Below are 16315 nucleotides of genomic sequence, written 5' to 3'. Positions count from 1 at the left end.
TTTAGGAAGGTTATCAGGTCTGTAGAGGGTCACATTTGGGGCTTTATTTTCATTGAGGAATTGGGGGGTTGTGAGGTCAGGTCAGTCGGGGCATATACAGTATATAGTGTTTTTAATTTATTTGAATTAAACAAGCAAATAACTAAATACAGCTACTTCCATAGCGGCTCTACCAAGTTGTAATGTGTACAAGGGGCTCAACATATATATAGGGCTCTACTGTGTGGCGTCAAGTGTATAAGGGGATCTACTGTGTGGCATAATGTGTATAAGGGGTACTACTGTGTGGTGTAATGTGAATAACAGATACTACTGTGCGGTGTAATGTGAATTGGTACTATTCTGTGGCCACGAACCTTCCCAATGAAGCCATACCCCTATATTTATGTTGCAAGCCTTCGGCATGCACTGACCCTATTTTAAAAAAAGGGAGGCACACAAAGGAAACTTTCGCTCTGAGCTCCACAAGGTCTAGAACCGGCCCTGTCACCAAGTTAAGATTTTTAAATATTGTTTCTTTTTAAATGTAACATGCCACAACATGTTGGCTAGAACCCCGATTCAGTACAGGGGAGGGGGGCGCCAAACTTACCATTGCTCTGGGCACCATGGTGCCTAGCTACACCTCTGGTTATATGGGCCACTCGCCGGCGGTAAGATGTGCAGGCTTCCGCTGGGGTGGCTTCCAGATGTCTTTGTATGGGGGAGCTTATTTAGGAAGTAATGCATAATTAGGGCCAGATTAAGGGTTACATGGACCTGGACCAGAAAATGTGTAAGGGCCTATACTGAGGGATGTACATCCCCTACACACTATCATCCCGAGTGTTTCCATAAAAATAGAGAAATGGCATCATTTTGTGAGAAAACTAAAAATACAATTTTAATACTCACCCTGGGCCTATGTTTAGGTGGAGGCGCTTAAGACAGTGGAGGGACCCAGGGGAAGGGGGGGGGATTATATTAGATTGTTATATATATTAAATCTAAAACAATGGTGTATATTTGATTTCTACTAATAGTGTAATAATGCCTGGGTACTGTTTATAGCTCCACTTAATTGGGACATAACTAATTTATAAAAGTGGAGCAAAGACAACTTGTCACATGCAAGAATAGCAGCTGCCTCTGTGCAACTTACACACTGGGACAGGACTCAGGAGGACTCCCTGTGTGTGTCTCTCTCCAGACTCATTAGATAACAGGTTACACAGGACTCAGACACCCATGTGGGAAGTAGGAGAAGCTGGGATCCCTGTGTCACTTACAGGTCTCTCCCCCTCGTACAGTATTTCTGGTCAGGAAGCTCCATCTGTATCTCATGAAACCTGATACTCCTGTGTCTCTGAACTGCATCCTGTTCGGCTTGCATCTTGGCTGCCTGGTTCTGCTGCTGCACAAGAGGGAGTGCTTGTGATGTCAGTATGCCCTGGCCAGAGGGCACCCTGACAAAGGTGGGCTCGGGGTACAGTATCTCCTGCATACCCCCTTTAATGTGGCTATGCACACTGCGGGCAAGTAACGCAGGGGCAGCTGAGTATCACTGTGTAAGTGATTTGATATGGCTGCAATAAGCGGAAATAAAAAAAAAGAAACTCCTCTTTATCGCCACAAGAGTAAAACTGGCGTGCTCATCTGTAATAATTAGTCCTAATTTACAATGTGCCCACGCCTCAGACATCTGCCCAGTCACCGGACTGGTAATAGGCGTCTCACCAGCTCCCAGAGTTTGTGTCACCAGAAGCAGCAAGGTCAGAACGTTTTACTCTGTCCCTTCTTAGGTGGTCGGAGCCAGAGACAATCACTGGCGTTGTGGAGCGTTATCTATTGCATATCACAGACGACGTGACCAATGGAACGTCCTGGAACACTGTCTATAACTGCACCGATCTCTTTCTGGATTACACAATCCCAGGACTTACACCAGGAACCAGATACTCTGTAAAAATGAGTGTGAGTATTCCTATAAACCAAAAATACTGCTGAACTGATACTAAAATAATGTATAATGTGTGACCTACAGTATAAAGAACTTATTACATGGTTCCCAACATGTGTCTGCAATACAATGTGCCCTGTACAGACATCATTAAAGTAAGGAGAGTTCTCCCCTCTCCATTCCCTGTATTACACGTGGGGCCTAGTAATCTCGCCTGCAGACAGTGAGGGAAGCCATTTTGTAGCCTGAACCATTTATTACTCCTGTGCTCTCACTGAGGTAATTATTGACTAATCTCCATAAGGTCCTGGTTCCTAGTGAATGGAGAGGATGTATTCTAATTAATAGTGGCCCAGCCCACAAAATGGCTGACTACGCTGTGTGTACACGTCAGCTGCACTTTAACAACTTACCTGATGTGGTCGCAATGTGCAGCTGGGGAACCACTATATAACTCTCAGTGTGTGGGTTCCTGCTGGCTCCATTCCCCTCCTCACAACATGTCACTGCCCCTGTCACATGCAGTCCTGTCCTCACTGACTCATCACTCATCTCCTGATATACTCTGTGCTGCTGAGGGACCTTGCTCCTCCCACTATATAACTCTCAGTCTGTGGCTTCCTGCGCCTCCATTCCCCTCCTCACATCATGTCACTGCCCCTGTCACATGCAGCCCTGTCCTCACTGACACATCACTCATCTCCTGATATACTCTGTGCTGCTGGGGACCCTGCTCCTCCCACTATATAACTCTCAGTCTGTGACTTCCTGCTGCCTCCATTCCCCTCCTCACATCATGTCACTGCCCCTGTCACATGCAGCCCTGTCCTCACTGACACATCACTCCTCTCCTGATACACTCTGTGCTGCTGGTGACCCTGATCCTCCCACTATATAACTCTCAGTCTGTGGCTTCCTGCTGCCTCCATTCCCCTCCTCACATCATGTCACTGCCCCTGTCACATGCAGCCCTGTCCTCACTGACACATCACTCATCTCCTGATATACTCTGTGCTGCTAGGGACCCTGCTCCTCCCACTATATAACTCTCAGTCTGTGACTTCCTGCTGCCTCCATTCCCCTCCTTACATCATGTCACTGCCCCTGTCACATGCAGCCCTGTCCTCACTGACACATCACTCATCTCCTGATATACTCTGTGCTGCTGGGGACCCTGCTCCCCCCACTATATAACTCTCAGTCTGTGACTTCCTGCGGCCTCCATTCCACTCCTCACATCATGTCACTGCCCCTGTCACATGCAGCCCTGTCATCACTGACATATCACTCATCTCCTGATATACTCTGTGCTGCTGGGAGACACTGCTCCTCCACTATATAACTCTCAGTCTGTGACTTCCTGCTGCCTCCATTCCCCTCCTCATATCATGTCACTACCCCTGTCACATGCAGCCCTGTCCTCACTGACACATCACTCATCTCATGATATACTCTGTGCTGCTGGGGACCCTGCTCCTCCCACTATATAACTCTCAGTCTGTGGCTTCCTGCTGCCTCCATTCCCCTCCTCACATCATGTCACTGCCCCTGTCACATGCAGCCCTGTCCTCACTGACACATCACTCATCTCCTGATACACTCTGTGCTGCTGGGGACCCTGCTCCTCCCACTATATAACTCTCAGTCTGTGGCTTCCTGCTGCCTCCATTCCCCTCCTCACATCATGTCACTGCCCCTGTCACATGCAGCCCTGTCCTCACTGACACATCAGTCACCTCCTGATATACTCTGTGCTGCTGGGGACCCTGCTCCTCCCACTATATAACTCTCAGTCTGTGACTTCCTGCTGCCTCCATTCCACTCCTCACATCATGTCACTGCCCCTGTCACATGCAGCCCTGTCATCACTGACATATCACTCATCTCCTGATATACTCTGTGCTGCTGGGAGACACTGCTCCTCCACTATATAACTCTCAGTCTGTGACTTCCTGCTGCCTCCATTCCCCTCCTCATATCATGTCACTGCCCCTGTCACATGCAGCCCTGTCCTCACTGACACATCACTCATCTCCTGATATACTTTGTGCTGCTGGGGACCCTGCTCCTCCCACTATATAACTCTCAGTCTGTGACTTCCTGCTGCCTCCATTCCCCTCCTCACATCATGTCACTGCCTCTGTCACATGTAACCCTGTCCTCACTGACACACCACTTATCTCCTGATATACTCTGTGCTGCTGGGGACCCTGCTCCTCCCACTATATAACTCTCAGTCTGTGGCTTCCTGCTGCCTCCATTCCCCTCCTGACATCATGTCACTGCCCCTGTCACATGCAGCCCTGTCCTCACTGACACATCCCTCATCTCCTGATATACTCTGTGCTGCTGGGGACACTGCTCTTCCCACTATATAACTCTCAGTCTGTGACTTCCTGCTGCCTCCATTCTCCTCCTCACATCATGTCACTGCCCCTGTCACATGCAGCCCTGTCCTCACTGACACATCCCTCATCTCCTGATATACTCTGTGCTGCTGGGGACCCTGCTCCTCCCACTATATAACTCTCAGTCTGTGACTTCCTGCTGCCTCCATTCCCCTCCTCACATCATGTCACTGCCCCTGTCACATGCAGCCCTGTCCTCACTGACACAACCCTCATCTCCTGATATACTCTGTGCTGCTGGGGACCCTGCTCTCCCCACTATATAACTCTCAGTCTGTGACTTCCTGCTGCCTCCATTCCCCTCCTCACATCATGTCACTGCCCCTGTCACATGCAGCCCTGTCCTCACTGACACATCACTCATATCATACCTCCCAACTTTGTCCCATCGGCAAGAGGGACACATGCGCTCCCGAAAAGGGGGCGTGGTCTACGGAAAAGGGGCGTGGCTTCACGGGATGACCCGCGATAGCGAGCCACGCCCCCGTTTTCATCACTAAGGGGGCATGCCCAGCGCTCTGTGAGCCGCTGTCATGCCCCCTCTCCCTCTGTCTGCACTGAATAGACGCTGTGCGCATGCGCACAGCGTCTATTCACCGCTGCTCTGCTAAGCAGGGCAGCGAGAGACGGAGCCTCCCAACTGCCCCCCCCCCACCGCGGGACACTGCGGGCCGCGGGTGGGACAGCGGGACAGTCCCCAAAAAACGGGACTGTCCCGCGAAAATCGGGACAGTTGGGAGGTATGCTCATATCCTGATATACTCTGTGCTGCTGGAGACCCTGCTTCTCCCACTATATAACTCTCAGTCTGTGGCCTCCTGCTGCCTCCATTCCCTCCTCACACCATGCCACTGCCCCTGTCACATGCAGCCCTGTCATTACTGACATATCATGCATGTCATAATATACTCTGTGCTGCTGGCCCACCCTAGGGGTGCTAGGGGTGTCTTACCCCCACAGTGTTTGTTCCCAGAGTCTAAGTAATATGTGTAGCAAGTTTGGTGTAAATTGCTCCAGGCATTCCAGAGTTATGCTGTTCTCCTGAAATAATCTGTGCTGCTGTCCCACCCCTAGGGGTGATAGGAGTGTTTAACCCCCACAGAGTGTGTTCCAAGATTTGAAGTCAGATGTGTACCAAGTTTGGTGTAAATTGCTCCAGGCCTTCCACAGTTTTGCTGGCTGCTGATATACTCTGTGCTGCTGTCCCCCCCCCTAGGGGTGCTCGGGGCGTCTGACCCCCATAGTGTTTGTTTCCAGAGTGTAAGTCAGATGTGTACCAAGTTTGTTGTAAATTGCTGCAGGCATTCCAGAGTTATGCTGTCTGCTGAAATACTCAGTGCTGCTGGCTCACCCCTAAGGGTGCTAGGGGTGTCTTCCTCCCACAGTGTTTGTTGGCAGAGTGTAAGGCATATGTGTACCAATTTTTGAGTACATGGGTCCAGCAATTCCGGAGTTATGCTGTCTCCTGATATACTCTGTGCTGCTGTCTGCCCCCCTAGGGGTGCTAGGGATTTCAAATTTCTTTACTTGCATCCGCCATGTTTTAATACACTTGTATGTGAAATTTCACGATCTTCACTTGTAAACTGTGGATTTGTATAGAAAGACAGAATGACAGAATTTCATTTTTATATAGTAGATTATAGATTTTTTTAATCAGTTTTAAACGGAACCAAAAACAAAATCCGCACTGAAACACTTGAGGGCGGTTTTGCGAAAACACAATGATAAATTAGATCCAAAACCAAAACACGAGGCCTAAGCACATCTCTAGTTTGTAGGTATTTAATATGACTTTTTATTTTGTTTTCGGTCAGAATTTAATTGCATCTTACATGGCAAATGTGACTGTAATATTTATTGATAGCTCTGTCTATACTCAGACAATCTCCTGTGTATCACACTTCATGAAACGATTATATTGTGTACAGGTTGTGTGCGGTGTCTGTGGCACGTAGCGCTATTATTGTCACCCCTCCTGCCACGAACCTGTTGCTTATCCGCATTTGCAGAGACGGACGTCGTTATTGTTACTTTAAACAGTCAAAATCAGTGGAACAATTGGCCCAAAGTTTACCTATTTTATTCAGACTTTTTACTTAACTCGGAGATCTATATATGGATATTTGTTTTGATGAATACCATAAGAAATATTCCACCCTTGATTACGAATAAATTTACATTGATGTGGATAGCATGCATACATTTATCCTGCTCCCTATGCGCCGTCTTTTTCTAAATATATTCTCACATTAAATTGTAAAAACTGTTTCTGGCAATTAAAAATTAGGTGAAAAAATTATTCAATACACTGCGCAAGCTGATCTGCATATCCTTTGTGCCTAATGCGGAGACTGATTCGTGTGAGATGTTACCTATGCAATCTAGCATTTTACCTTATGTCTGTGTCTAAAAATATATTGCATAGCTCCTAGTGATCCGTCATTAATTTAATTGCGGTGGGGTCATTTAAAGATCACAGCAATGTCTTCATTCAGCCAAGCAACTTCCAGAGGGGTATGTACAGAAAGGAACAAGCGGTCTCGTTAAGGGGATCTTTCAAAGGGCCACTAACATGACAGCGCAATAAAGGACGTTTATAACAATAGCGCGTGCACCAAAAGTTATAGTGCTAAATATTTTCTGTACATGTAATAAGAGGAGAAAACCTCACACACAAAAATACTGCTCCTTTCTGGGGGTGGAATCGGCGGCCCTCCTGACCGCATACCGTATCCGTCTAGGGTCAGCCTGAAAATGGCGTCACGTGATTTTTTGCAGCTTTACGTAAGATTTATATTAAAATGTACAAATGCTGTATACATGGGATGTAGTCTAAATGTAGACAATAGCAAAGCCAACATTCAGGATTATGACGTCAACATTGTTAAAATGTTGATATTCTTGGAATGTCAACATTAGGATTAGCCGTGGGCGGGAGAGCTAGGGTTAGTCTGCGGGAGGTTAGGCTGCATCGGGGTGGGGGGGTTAGGGTTATGCAGCCATGGGGGAGGTTAGGGTAAGGTTGTGGGGGTTATAGTTAGGTTGGTGGGGGGGGCGTTAGGGTTATGCAGCCATGGGGGAGGTTAGGGTTAGGTTGTGGGGGTGTTACAGTTAGGTTTGGGGGGGGGGGGGGGCGTTAGGGTTATGCAGCCATAGGGGAAGTTAGGGTTAGGTTGTGGAGGGGGTTACAGTTGGGTTGGTGGGTGAGCGTTAGGGTTATGCAGCCATGGGTGAGCGTTAGGGTTAGGTTGTGAGGGGGTTACAGTTGGGTTGGTGGGTGAGCGTTAGGGTTATGCAGCCATGGGTGAGCGTTAGGGTTATGCAGCCATGGGTGAGCGTTAGGGTTATGCAGCCATGGGTGAGGTTAGGGTTAGGTTGTGAGGGGGTTACAGTTGGGTTGGTGGGTGAGCGTTAGGGTTATGCAGCCATGGGGGAGGTTAGAGTAAGGTTGTGAGGGAGTTACAGTCGGGTTGGTGTGGGGGACGTTAGGGTTATGCAGCCATGGGGGAGGTTAGGGTTAGGTTGTGGAGGGGTTACAGTTAGGTTGGGGGGGTGTTAGGGTTATGCAGCCATGGGGGAGGTTAGGGTTAGGTTGTGGGGGGGTTACAGTTGGGTTGGTGGGCGGGCGTTAGGGTTATGCAGCCATGGGGAAGGTTAGGGTTAGGTTGTGAGGGGGTTACAGTTAGGTTTGGGGGGGGGTCGTTAGGGTTATGCAGCCATGGGGAAGGTTAGGGTTATGCAGCCATGGGGGAGGTTAGGGTAAGGTTGTGGGGGGTTACAGTTAGGTTGGTGGGGGGGGCGTTAGGGTTATGCAGCCATGGGGGAGGTTAGGGTTAGGTTGTGGGGGGGTTACAGTTAGGTTGGTGGGGGGGGGGCGTTATGGTTATGCAGCCATGGGGGAGGTTAGGGTTAGGTTGTGGAAGGGTTACAGTTAGGTTGGGGGGGTGTTAGGGTTATGCAGCCATAGGGGAAGTTAGGGTTAGAGATGAGCGCCTGAAATTTTTCGGGTTTTGTGTTTTGGTTTTGGGTTCGGTTCCGCGGCCGTGTTTTGGGTTCGACCGCGTTTTGGCAAAACCTCACCGAATTTTTTTTGTCGGATTCGGGTGTGTTTTGGATTCGGGTGTTTTTTTCAAAAAACACTAAAAAACAGCTTAAATCATTGAATTTGCGGTCATTTTGATCCCATAGTATTATTAACCTCAATAACCATAATTTATACTCATTTTCAGTCTATTCTGAACACCTCACACCTCACAATATTATTTTTAGTCCTAAAATTTGCACCGAGGTCGCTGTGTGACTAAGATAAGCGACCCAAGTGGCCGACACAAACACCTGGCCCATCTAGGAGTGGCACTGCAGTGTCACGCAGGATGGCCCTTCAAAACAATACTCCCCAAACAGCACATGACGCAAAGAAAAAAAGAGGCGCAATGAGGTAGCTGACTGTGTGAGTAAGACTAGCGACCCTAGTGGCCGACACAAACACCGGGCCCATCTAGGAGTGGCACTGCAGTGTCACGCAGGATGTCCCTTCCAAAAAACCCTCCCCAAACAGCACATGACGCAAAGAAAAAAAGAGGCGCAATGAGGTAGCTGACTGTGTGAGTAAGACTAGCGACCCTAGTGGCCGACACAAACACCGGGCCCATCTAGGAGTGGCACTGCAGTGTCACGCAGGATGGCCCTTCCAAAAAACCCTCCCCAAACAGCACATGACGCAAAGAAAAAGAAAAGAAAAAAGAGGTGCAAGATGGAATTGTCCTTGGGCCCTCCCACCCTTATGTTGTATAAACAAAACAGGACATGCACACTTTAACCAACCCATCATTTCAGTGACAGGGTCTGCCACACGACTGTGACTGATATGACGGGTTGGTTTGGACCCCCCCAAAAAAAGAATCAATTAATCTCTCCTTGCACAAACTGGCTCTACAGAGGCAAGATGTCCACCTCATCATCACCCTCCGATATATCACCGTGTACATCCCCCTCCTCACAGATTATCAATTCGTCCCCACTGGAATCCACCATCTCAGCTCCCTGTGTACTTTGTGGAGGCAATTGCTGCTGGTCAATGTCTCCGCGGAGGAATTGATTATAATTCATTTTAATGAACATCATCTTCTCCACATTTTCTGGATGTAACCTCGTACGCCGATTGCTGACAAGGTGAGCGGCGGCACTAAACACTCTTTCGGAGTACACACTTGTGGGAGGGCAACTTAGGTAGAATAAAGCCAGTTTGTGCAAGGGCCTCCAAATTGCCTCTTTTTCCTGCCAGTATAAGTACGGACTGTGTGACGTGCCTACTTGGATGCGGTCACTCATATAATCCTCCACCATTCTATCAATGTTGAGAGAATCATATGCAGTGACAGTAGACGACATGTCCGTAATCGTTGTCAGGTCCTTCAGTCCGGACCAGATGTCAGCATCAGCAGTCGCTCCAGACTGCCCTGCATCACCGCCAGCGGGTGGGCTCGGAATTCTGAGCCTTTTCCTCGCACCCCCAGTTGCGGGAGAATGTGAAGGAGGAGATGTTGACAGGTCGCGTTCCGCTTGACTTGACAATTTTGTCACCAGCAGGTCTTTCAACCCCAGCAGACTTGTGTCTGCCGGAAAGAGAGATCCAAGGTAGGCTTTAAATCTAGGATCGAGCACGGTGGCCAAAATGTAGTGCTCTGATTTCAACAGATTGACCACCCGTGAATCCTTGTTAAGCGAATTAAGGGCTCCATCCACAAGTCCCACATGCCTAGCGGAATCGCTCCGTGTTAGCTCCTCCTTCAATGTCTCCAGCTTCTTCTGCAAAAGCCTGATGAGGGGAATGACCTGACTCAGGCTGGCAGTGTCTGAACTGACTTCACGTGTGGCAAGTTCAAAGGGCATCAGAACCTTGCACAACGTTGAAATCATTCTCCACTGCGCTTGAGACAGGTGCATTCCACCTACTATATCGTGCTCAATTGTATAGGCTTGAATGGCCTTTTGCTGCTCCTCCAACCTCTGAAGCATATAGAGGGTTGAATTCCACCTCGTTACCACTTCTTGCTTCAGATGATGGCAGGGCAGGTTCAGTAGTTTTTGGTGGTGCTCCAGTCTTCTGTACGTGGTGCCTGTACGCCGAAAGTGTCCTGCAATTCTTCTGGCCACCGACAGCATCTCTTGCACGCCCCTGTCGTTTTTAAAAAAATTCTGCACCACCAAATTCAAGGTATGTGCAAAACATGGGACGTGCTGGAATTTGCCCATATTTAATGCACACACAATATTGCTGGCGTTGTCCGATGCCACAAATCCACAGGAGAGTCCAATTGGGGTAAGCCATTCCGCGATGATCTTCCTCAGTTGCCGTAAGAGGTTTTCAGCTGTGTGCGTATTCTGGAAAGCGGTGATACAAAGCGTAGCCTGCCTAGGAAAGAGTTGGCGTTTGCGAGATGCTGCTACTGGTGCCGCCGCTGCTGTTCTTGCGGCGGGAGTCCATACATCTACCCAGTGGGCTGTCACAGTCATATAGTCCTGACCCTGCCCTGCTCCACTTGTCCACATGTCCGTGGTTAAGTGGACATTGGGTACAACTGCATTTTTTAGGACACTGGTGAGTCTTTTTCTGACGTCCGTGTACATTCTCGGTATCGCCTGCCTAGAGAAGTGGAACCTAGATGGTATTTGGTAACGGGGGCACACTGCCTCAATAAATTGTCTAGTTCCCTGTGAACTAACGGCGGATACCGGACGCACGTCTAACACCAACATAGTTGTCAAGGCCTCAGTTATCCGCTTTGCAGCAGGATGACTGCTGTGATATTTCATCTTCCTCGCAAAGGACTGTTGAACAGTCAATTGCTTACTGGAAGTAGTACAAGTGGGCTTACGACTTCCCCTCTGGGATGACCATCGACTCCCAGCAGCAACAACAGCAGCGCCAGCAGCAGTAGGCGTTACACGCAAGGATGCATCGGAGGAATCCCAGGCAGGAGAGGACTCGTCAGAATTGCCAGTGACATTGCCTGCAGGACTATTGGCATTCCTGGGGAAGGAGGAAATTGACACTGAGGGAGTTGGTGGGGTGGTTTGCGTGAGCTTGGTTACAAGAGGAAGGGATTTACTGGTCAGTGGACTGCTTCCGCTGTCACCCAAAGTTTTTGAACTTGTCACTGACTTATTATGAATGCGCTGCAGGTGACGTATAAGGGAGGATGTTCCGAGGTGGTTAACGTCCTTACCCCTACTTATTACAGCTTGACAAAGGGAACACACGGCTTGACACCTGTTGTCCGCATTTCTGGTGAAATACTTCCACACCGAAGAGCTGATTTTTTTGGTATTTTCACCAGGCATGTCAACGGCCATATTCCTACCACGGACAACAGGTGTCTCCCCGGGTGCCTGACTTAAACAAACCACCTCACCATCAGAATCCTCCTGGTCAATTTCCTCCCCAGCGCCAGCAACACCCACATCCTCCTCATCCTGGTGTACTTCAACACTGACATCTTCAATCTGACTATCAGGAACTGGACTGCGGGTGCTCCTTCCATCACTTGCAGAGGGCGTGCAAATGGTGGAAGGCGCATGCTCTTCACGTCCAGTGTTGGGAAGGTCAGGCATCGCAACCGACACAATTGGAGTCGGACTCTCCTTGTGGATTTGGGATTTCGAAGAACGCACAGTTCTTTGCGGTGCTACTGCTTTTGCCAGCTTTAGTCTTTTCATTTTTCTAGCGAGAGGCTGAGTGCTTCCATCCTCATGTGAAGCTGAACCACTAGCCATGAACATAGGCCAGGGCCTCAGCCGTTCCTTGCCACTCCGTGTGGTAAATGGCATATTGGCAAGTTTACGCTTCTCCTCCGACAATTTTATTTTAGGTTTTGGAGTCCTTTTTTTACTGATATTTGGTGTTTTGGATTTGACATGCTCTGTACTATGACATTGGGCATCGGCCTTGGCAGACGACGTTGCTGGCATTTCATCGTCTCGGCCATGACTAGTGGCAGCAGCTTCAGCACGAGGTGGAAGTGGATCTTGATCTTTCCCTAATTTTGGAACCTCAACATTTTTGTTCTCCATATTTTAATAGGCACAACTAAAAGGCACCTCAGGTAAACAATGGAGATGGATGGATTGGATACTAGTATACAATTATGGACGGGCTGCCGAGTGCCGACACAGAGGTAGCCACAGCCGTGAACTACCGCACTGTACTGTGTCTGCTGCTAATATATAGACTGGTTGATAAAGAGATAGTATACTCGTAACTAGTATGTATGTATAAAGAAAGAAAAAAAAACCACGGTTAGGTGGTATATACAATTATGGACGGGCTGCCGAGTGCCGACACAGAGGTAGCCACAGCCGTGAACTACCGCACTGTACTGTGTCTGCTGCTAATATATAGACTGGTTGATAAAGAGATAGTATACTCGTAACTAGTATGTATGTATAAAGAAAGAAAAAAAAACCACGGTTAGGTGGTATATACAATTATGGACGGGCTGCCGAGTGCCGACACAGAGGTAGCCACAGCCGTGAACTACCGCACTGTACTGTGTCTGCTGCTAATATATAGACTGGTTGATAAAGAGATAGTATACTCGTAACTAGTATGTATGTATAAAGAAAGAAAAAAAAACCACGGTTAGGTGGTATATACAATTATGGACGGGCTGCCGAGTGCCGACACAGAGGTAGCCACAGCCGTGAACTACCGCACTGTACTGTGTCTGCTGCTAATATATAGACTGGTTGATAAAGAGATAGTATACTCGTAACTAGTATGTATGTATAAAGAAAGAAAAAAAAACCACGGTTAGGTGGTATATTCAATTATGGACGGGCTGCCGAGTGCCGACACAGAGGTAGCCACAGCCGTGAACTACCGCACTGTACTGTGTCTGCTGCTAATATATAGACTGGTTGATAAGGAGATAGTATACTCGTAACTAGTATGTATGTATAAAGAAAGAAAAAAAAACCACGGTTAGGTGGTATATACAATTATGGACGGGCTGCCGAGTGCCGACACAGAGGTAGCCACAGCCGTGAACTACCGCACTGTACTGTGTCTGCTGCTAATATATAGACTGGTTGATAAAGAGATAGTATACTCGTAACTAGTATGTATGTATAAAGAAAGAAAAAAAAACCACGGTTAGGTGGTATATACAATTATGGACGGGCTGCCGAGTGCCGACACAGAGGTAGCCACAGCCGTGAACTACCGCACTGTACTGTGTCTGCTGCTAATATAGACTGGTTGATAAAGAGATAGTATACTCGTAACTAGTATGACTATAAAGAAAGAAAAAAAAACCACGGTTAGGTGGTATATACAATTATGGACGGGCTGCCGAGTGCCGACACAGAGGTAGCCACAGCCGTGAACTACCGCACTGTACTGTGTCTGCTGCTAATATATAGACTGGTTGATAAAGAGATAGTATACTCGTAACTAGTATGTATGTATAAAGAAAGAAAAAAAAACCACGGTTAGGTGGTATATACAATTATGGACGGGCTGCCGAGTGCCGACACAGAGGTAGCCACAGCCGTGAACTACCGCACTGTACTGTGTCTGCTGCTAATATATAGACTGGTTGATAAAGAGATAGTATACTCGTAACTAGTATGTATGTATAAAGAAAGAAAAAAAAACCACGGTTAGGTGGTATATACAATTATGGACGGGCTGCCGAGTGCCGACACAGAGGTAGCCACAGCCGTGAACTACCGCACTGTACTGTGTCTGCTGCTAATATATAGACTGGTTGATAAAGAGATAGTATACTCGTAACTAGTATGTATGTATAAAGAAAGAAAAAAAAACCACGGTTAGGTGGTATATACAATTATGGACGGGCTGCCGAGTGCCGACACAGAGGTAGCCACAGCCGTGAACTACCGCACTGTACTGTGTCTGCTGCTAATATAGACTGGTTGATAAAGAGATAGTATACTCGTAACTAGTATGTATGTATAAAGAAAGAAAAAAAAACCACGGTTAGGTGGTATATACAATTATGGACGGGCTGCCGAGTGCCGACACAGAGGTAGCCACAGCCGTGAACTACCGCACTGTACTGTGTCTGCTGCTAATATAGACTGGTTGATAAAGAGATAGTATACTCGTAACTAGTATGACTATAAAGAAAGAAAAAAAAACCACGGTTAGGTGGTATATACAATTATGGACGGGCTGCCGAGTGCCGACACAGAGGTAGCCACAGCCGTGAACTACCGCACTGTACTGTGTCTGCTGCTAATATAGACTGGTTGATAAAGAGATAGTATACTACTAATATTATATATACTGGTGGTCAGGTCACTGGTCACTAGTCACACTGGCAGTGGCACTCCTGCAGCAAAAGTGTGCACTGTTTAATTTTAATATAATATTATGTACTCCTGGCTCCTGCTATAACCTATAACTGGCACTGCAGTGCTCCCCAGTCTCCCCCACAATTATAAGCTGTGTGAGCTGAGCACAGTCAGATATATATATACATTGATGCAGCACACTGGGCTGAGCAGTGCACACAGATATGGTATGTGACTGAGTCACTGTGTGTATCGTTTTTTTCAGGCAGAGAACGGATATATTAAATAAAACAAACAACTGCACTGTCTGGTGGTCACTGTGGTCGTCAGTCACTAAACTCTGCACTCTCTTCTACAGTATCACAGCCTCAGGTCAATCTCTCTCTCTCTCTCTCAACCCTAATCTAAATGGAGAGGACGCCAGCCACGTCCTCTCCCTATCAATCTCAATGCACGTGTGAAAATGGCGGCGACGCGCGGCTCCTTATATAGAATCCGAGTCTCGCGAGAATCCGACAGCGTTAACCGAGCAAGGCGGGAGGATCCGAGTCTGCTCGGATCCGTGAAAAAAACCTTGAAGTTCTGGCGGGTTCGGATTCAGAGAAACCGAACCCGCTCATCTCTAGTTAGGGTTAGGTTGTGGAGGGGGTTACAGTTGGGTTGGTGGGCGGGCGTTAAGGTTATGCAGCCATGGGTGAGCGTTAGGGTTAGGTTGTGAGGGGGTTACAGTTGGGTTGGTGGGTGAGCGTTAGGGTTATGCAGCCATGGGTGAGTGTTAGGGTTATGCAGCCATGGGTGAGGTTAGGGTTAGGTTGTGAGGGGGTTACAGTTGGGTTGGTGGGTGAGCGTTAGGGTTATGCAGCCATGGGTGAGCGTTAGGGTTAGGTTGTGAGGGGGTTACAGTTGGGTTGGTGGGTGAGCGTTAGGGTTATGCAGCCATGGGTGAGCGTTAGGGTTATGCAGCCATGGGTGAGGTTAGGGTTAGGTTGTGAGGGGGTTACAGTTGGGTTGGTGGGTGAGCGTTAGGGTTATGCAGCCATGGGTGAGCGTTAGGGTTAGGTTGTGAGGGGGTTACAGTTGGGTTGGTGGGTGAGCGTTAGGGTTATGCAGCCATGGGTGAGCGTTAGGGTTATGCAGCCATGGGTGAGCGTTAGGGTTATGCAGCCATGGGTGAGGTTAGGGTTAGGTTGTGAGGGGGTTACAGTTGGGTTGGTGGGTGAGCGTTAGGGTTATGCAGCCATGGGGGAGGTTAGAGTAAGGTTGTGAGGGGGTTACAGTCGGGTTGGTGGGGGGGACGTTAGGGTTATGCAGCCATGGGGGAGGTTAGGGTTAGGTTGTGGAGGGGTTACAGTTAGGTTGGGGGGGTGTTAGGGTTATGCAGCCATAGGGGAGGTTAGGGTTAGGTTGTGGGGGGTTACAGTTGGGTTGGTGGGCGGGCGTTAGGGTTATGCAGCCATGGGGAAGGTTAGGGTTAGGTTGTGAGGGGGTTACAGTTAGGTTTGAGGGGGGGGGTCGTTAGGGTTATGCAGCCATGGGGAAGGTTAGGGTTATGCAGCCATGGGGGAGGTTAGGGTAAGGTTGTGGGGGGGTTACAGTTAGGTTGGTGGGGGGGGCGTTAGGGTTATGCAGCCATGGGGGAGGTTAG

At 48.4% G+C, this 16315-nt stretch overlaps 1 protein-coding gene across 1 annotated transcript in view; it reads left to right on the top strand.

The window, feature by feature from the left end:
* The window catches only part of USH2A (usherin), a 1656840-nt gene that overhangs the window by 902910 nt on the left and 737615 nt on the right, over window positions 1-16315 (top strand). The window contains exon 33 of the mRNA XM_063919430.1: window positions 1782-1953. Within this exon, the coding sequence (XP_063775500.1) occupies window positions 1782-1953 (172 nt within the window). The remainder of the gene's footprint in view (window positions 1-1781; window positions 1954-16315) is intronic.

This window comes from Pseudophryne corroboree, chromosome 4 (genome assembly GCF_028390025.1).
Source record: "Pseudophryne corroboree isolate aPseCor3 chromosome 4, aPseCor3.hap2, whole genome shotgun sequence".
NCBI classification, from domain to species: domain Eukaryota; kingdom Metazoa; phylum Chordata; class Amphibia; order Anura; family Myobatrachidae; genus Pseudophryne; species Pseudophryne corroboree.
The sequence above is the reverse complement of the archived record's forward strand: the minus strand, read 5'-3'. Positions and strand labels throughout refer to the sequence as shown.